General features: G+C 35.9%; 1 protein-coding gene across 1 annotated transcript; it reads right to left on the bottom strand.

The window, feature by feature from the left end:
- Nucleotides 1–2,519: 2,519 nt before the first annotated feature.
- Nucleotides 2,520–3,806, bottom strand: LOC133825800 (blue copper protein 1a-like). The gene is made up of 2 exons (XM_062258698.1): nucleotides 3,635–3,806; nucleotides 2,520–2,857 (listed from the first exon to the last, which is right to left on the bottom strand). Exons 1-2 carry the CDS (start codon nucleotides 3,804–3,806, stop codon nucleotides 2,520–2,522), a joined length of 510 nt encoding a protein of 169 aa, XP_062114682.1.
- Between the last annotated feature and the right edge of the window lie 1,863 nt (nucleotides 3,807–5,669).

Raw genomic sequence — 5,669 nt, 5'->3', positions numbered from 1 at the left:
GAAATTTCTTCTGTTTGAACTCAAGCACTCAAGTGTGGCAAGGGCCACGCGTCATGCAGGGAATGGCTCTGTGACCAAGACGTGTGCGTGAGGCGACTGGCTGAGTAGTGATTTGACGGTATTTAATGGTGCACTGGGCCCGAGATGGTATAATGATGGAAATAAATACTATATTCCCATCCGAGGAGTCTTAAATGGGACCGGCACTTCATCCCCAACCGTTGGATTTGATGCACGCGGTATGGGAAGATCGGGACCGTCCATTTGTGGAATTCGAAACGATTTCGTTCCTGCTATAAAAACGAGGGAACGGACCTTTCTTCCTCTTTACGCTTTCAAATTCTCGAGTCTTTCAGATTCTCAGATTCCCAAATCTTCGAACTCTCAAGCTTCCAAGCTTCCTTTCCTTCGAATTCGCCACTTCTTTTGGTAAGGAATCCAGGAACTTTTCTTTCGATTAGGCAGTAGGTTTGATCGCCGAAGTTCTAAGTTTGAATCGTTGCTTGTCTTTGCAGCCCTTACTTCACGCGTTCGTGCAGTGTAGTGACCCGGTTACTCCCTCAATCTTCAACTACTCGAATACCAGTAAGTATTTTTACTTTGCTTTTCCCTTCTAAACCTCAGTTTGCTGGTAGTTGTTAGGGTTGAGTTTTCTGCCGGTGTCATCTTTATGCATGCGTGAATAGGGGTTTGATAGGCATGTGATTGATGCGAATCAATAAGTCATTTCTTTGCATGCTTTGACAATTTGCTTTTGGAAAGTTGTTTCTCGTCTGCTTGTGCTGTTCTGGTTTGTTATTTTAGGGCATAAGCATGAACGCCTTTAGGGTGTTTTCCCCTGGGAAAACACTTCTCTCGGCGGGCTTAGGCTCGAAGTTTGAATCTGGTTCCTTGCTGTCCTCCGGGTGGCATGGTGCCAGTCCCTCGGCAAGCTCGGTGGGAGCCTCTCCAAGAAGTTTTCGGGGAGGGTCTCCCCGACGCCTTTAATACCGTTAGGGTATGGCAAGGGCGCTGACTGCTTGGAGTGTTTTCTTCTTTGTTTCTTTTGCTCAGTGACGAGCACCTCAAAGGAACAAGTCATCGCTGTGGTAGAGGCTGGATCTGCCCAGGAGCAAGGTCCCCCTGTTGCCGGCGCGAAGGGGAAAGCAAAAACTAAGGTGGCCTCGGCTAGCCCACCGACTATCAACAGCTCCATCTGGGAGATGGACCAGAAGCCGAACCTGCTCAGGAACTACGGCATGCTGGAGCTGTATTCCTCAGAGGCAGGCTTGAAGAACATCTCAGGCCTGATGTGGCACCGCCTGTCGGTGCTGGGTGAGTCTGCCAGCCAGAGTCACGAGGGTTTTGGATTATTCTTGTGAGGTATTCCATTCCCAGCACAAAAATAAGAGGTGACATCGGATCCCCTTGTCGCAACCCTCTTTTAGCCTCAAAATATCCATGCATCGACCCATTAAGCATAAGTGAAAATCGTGGTGTTTACCGAGTTTTTCGGAAACGAATATAAACAAAATAATAAAAAGATAAGAACTGTAGAAGTGCAGAAATATAAATAGACAAACAAGTTTTTTACGTGGTTCAGGCGTTAACGAGCCCTAGTCCACGAGTCGATGTTATTATACTTGTAGAGAATTACAGTAAAATGGCTGGTGTAAAAGAACCTCACAAACTCACAGTATTTCTCTCGAGTTCTTTAGAAGAAGACGAAGCTAGAGTGATTTTGGCAGAGTCCTTGCTATATCATCTCCTCCCTCCCCTATTGCAAAATGAGGAGGTCTTTATAGCTAGAGTTTTTTATTAGGGTTTTACTCTGCCCCCATGAGTCTTAATTACACCAGCCATAAATAGGGGATACAATTACCGTAGTCGCCTGGCTACCAGGCTCTATGTGGGTATATTTACGTGAAAGTATGGGGAATGCACAAAGGCAACTGTCTTTTCCAGGCTGTCAGCGGAACAGTAGGCGAAATAGTACTTTTAGGCGTGCTGGGATGTGTGCGGCCTCGACCTGTCGGGCGTGTCAGGCGGGATCCTGTGTCAGGTGGATATCATTCCAACTATGCCTCCTCCATGACTCGACCGCTTGGTCTTCTTCCGTGCGAGACACGGAACTGTATCCGCGAAGGTAACCTGAAGAGCTTCTCCTGGAAGGACCTTCCCCGAAGGATATCCCTTCGGGAGTCCGGGAGAATCGACGAGCTTCCGCGTCGCGGTTGCTTGAAAGAGTATGCTGGACACTAAACGGGAGAGGCGAAGCCTTTCTGTCCATCCACGAGCTCTGGTCACCTTTCGTGAACGACTTTGATAATTCTGCTTCCCCGAAGCTATCCATTGACATCACGTGGTGGATTTAGCATAAATCTAAACAACTGCAACAAAATATGGACCGAATGTACTTTAGCCGGCAAAAAAATCACTAAGATACTTAAGTGCTACAAACTTTAATAATTTGAGATATCTATATATATATATCAAACAAGATAGTATGTATGTATGTGTAGCTTTGATAATGATTATAGCTAATTAAGTGGGATGAGAAGGACGATGATGATGGTGAGTGACAGTGAGACGAAGAATTGGAAAAATCCAACGAAAGTGTACATGTTGGGAGGAGGTGCAGCGCTGGGGTTATTAGGGGATGGTTGTTGAGCTGTGTTGATAACAGTAATCATAAGCTTCTGGCCCTTAGCACAGTGACCTGGTCTGCTGCAAAGGAACCATTTGTTTCCAGGTGTCCTCAGCCTCACTTGACTTTCACACTTGAATCCTTCTGCCTCATCAGGTGGGGCTAAGCAGTGCCCGAAGGAACTGCCGTTCACTTGGTACACATCATGATTTTCAGGGGCGTACACGAACCCTGTACATATATATATATTATTATTATTACCACCCAATATATAAAACATATCTAAACTATTTATAGACTAAAATATTTACACAACACTATAGAAAAGTAGGGAAAATCTGCCGAAGGAGCTTGGAAAAGAGCCCTCTCTTGTGTATTCCTGACTCGTGAATAGTATTTAGCGCGATTTTTTTTATGAACGTGTGTATATTATAGTTATTTAGAGCGTTCTGCAAATTATTATAATCATGTGTATATTGCAGTTATATAGAGCGTCTTGCAAATTATTTTCAGAAAATTTCAAATAATTTATAGTGTAGAAAACTAGGTTCAAAATAGGTTGTTGCACTCGTGACTAATTTTTTTATGCGTGTGGAAAACAATATGTTTGAACCTAGTTTTCTACACTGTAAATTATTCAGAATTTTCTAAAAATTTGCAGAATATTCTAACTAATTATAATATACACAGTCATAAACAAAATCGTGCCAAAAACTGTTTACGGGCTAGGAACACAAAAAAGACCAATCGATGGAACTCTTTTTAAAGCCCCTACAATATAATCCCCTCATCAAGTGGGGCTAAGCAGTGCCTGAAGGAACTGCCGTTCCTTGTACATATATGTTAATATTATTACCACCCAATAAAACATATTATCATTTTGCAAAATAACATTAAAAAAAAATATGTGGACAAATAAAAAATTAGTGAGAAAGAAAAGTGGTGTATTAAAATGAATAAGTTTAATTTCAATTAAACATGTTATTATTAGTGTTATTACATACGTACATAAAGTATCACCAACTTTGAAGGTTTTGTTTTTGGCCCAAGCCACATAATCGACGTTAGGGCGCCACAAATCCGAGTCTCCAACCATATAATGAGTCGGGTCAGCAATTGAGGGCACCACAATTGTCGCAATTGTGAGGACGATGCACAGAAATATGTGTGAAGAAGCCATTAATTAATGAAGAAACTTAATCAATCTATCCTTGAACTAATAATAATAATAGTAATAATTTGTGTTTATCTTTTAATAGCTATGATTATTAATATTGCTACGTATGGATTTGCAAGCTCTATATATATATCTCTTCTATATAATAAATGTGTAGATAACGGAAATTTTTGGTTTTAACGGTTTTTTATTTTTTTAATGTTAATTTTAACGGAATATTCTTATATTTAACACAATATTCTTATATTTAATGGTAGTTTGTAAATACTTAAACTTAAATAAAATAAAATTAAAAATTAAAAAATAATATTTTTGAGAAATTTTACAATGATAATTATTTACAAATAATAAATAATTAAACAAATTAAAATAAAATATTTTTTAGATATTTTACAATGATAATTATTTAAAAATAATAAATAATTAAATAAATTAAAATAAGATATTTTTAAGATATTTTACGATGATAATTATTTAAAAACAATAAAATCATACATTTTATAAATAAAATAAAATTTAATTAACTTAAATCAACTTATTATAATAATATCATATTAAACATATAATATAATCTATTGTCAATTAACAATAAATTATTTTTAAAAAAAACTAGCAAGAAACTTAAATTTAAAATTCTTGTATAATATTTAATATTACATTAAACATATAATATATAATATTTTGTTGTCACTCCCAAATTTAAAAACTGAACAAACATAAATAAATAAATTATTTAATTAAAATTTAATAAAAATAATTAATAAATTCTATAAATAAAACTAAGCAAATGTGTCTATTGCTCGTTGTTTGTATCTAATATATATAGCTATGTTTTGACGAAGAGTTTCATTCAAATTTTTTAAAAGGTCGGCTAATTAATTATAATATATAATATGTTATATTATATATACATAGAGAATTTCGGATTACACGTTTTGAAAGAGTTAACGTTATTATTTGGAAAAAGACATTGGTGAAACTTGGATAGTCAATATAAAAAGTAGTGACAATTAACAAAATAGAATATAGATTTTGTTCAAGAATATTCGTATATGAGGAGCATATTGCAATTGTCTGGTATTGGCCTGCAATATAGTATATGAAAAAATATTTTGAGTTTTCTTAATTTGGATTTTCTTGCCCTCGTTCTTGTCAATCTTCGAATAAAGTTCATGTTCCTCATTTTACAAATTATCGTATATAATAACTGAAGTTAAAAATGTGAATAGAAGAAACTGATGTAAAGGTTTTAATTTTGATTTTGTGTTATTCTAAAGGTTATTTATGATATGCCCCCAAATTATAACCTACACATTACCATGTCCTTTGATTTTTACGGGCAGTTAAAAATTTTCCCCGAACTATTTACAGTGTCGTAAAGTGGGACTTCCATCAAATTTTATTAAATGTGGCTAATGACATACTGACATGACTCTTTGCTTGCTGATATGTCGGTCACATCAGCGCCACATATGTAATTTTAAAATATTAAAAACTTTTTTTTATTAAAAATTAATAAATTTAAAATAAAACTATGATTTATTTTAAATTTATTAATTTTTAATAAAAAAAGAGATTTTTAATATTTTTAAATTAATTTTTTTAAAAATGCACATGTGACGCTAACGTGGTCAAGACATATCAGCAAGCAAAGAGCCACGTCAACATGTCGTTAACCACATCGGAAAAAATTGTACGAAAGTCCCACTTTACAATACTATGAATAGTTTGGGGGAATTTTTAACGACCAGAAAAAAATCAAGGAGTACAATAATACATAAGTCATAGTTCAGGGGCAAAAATCCTAAATAACATATTCTAAATGATTATTATGTGAAAGAACCGAAATTAAAGCCTCATTTTCTT

The sequence above is a fragment of the Humulus lupulus genome, chromosome 3, assembly GCF_963169125.1.
Source record: "Humulus lupulus chromosome 3, drHumLupu1.1, whole genome shotgun sequence".
Taxonomy (NCBI): Eukaryota; Viridiplantae; Streptophyta; class Magnoliopsida; order Rosales; family Cannabaceae; genus Humulus; species Humulus lupulus.
This window is presented reverse-complemented; position numbering and strand designations above follow the sequence as displayed.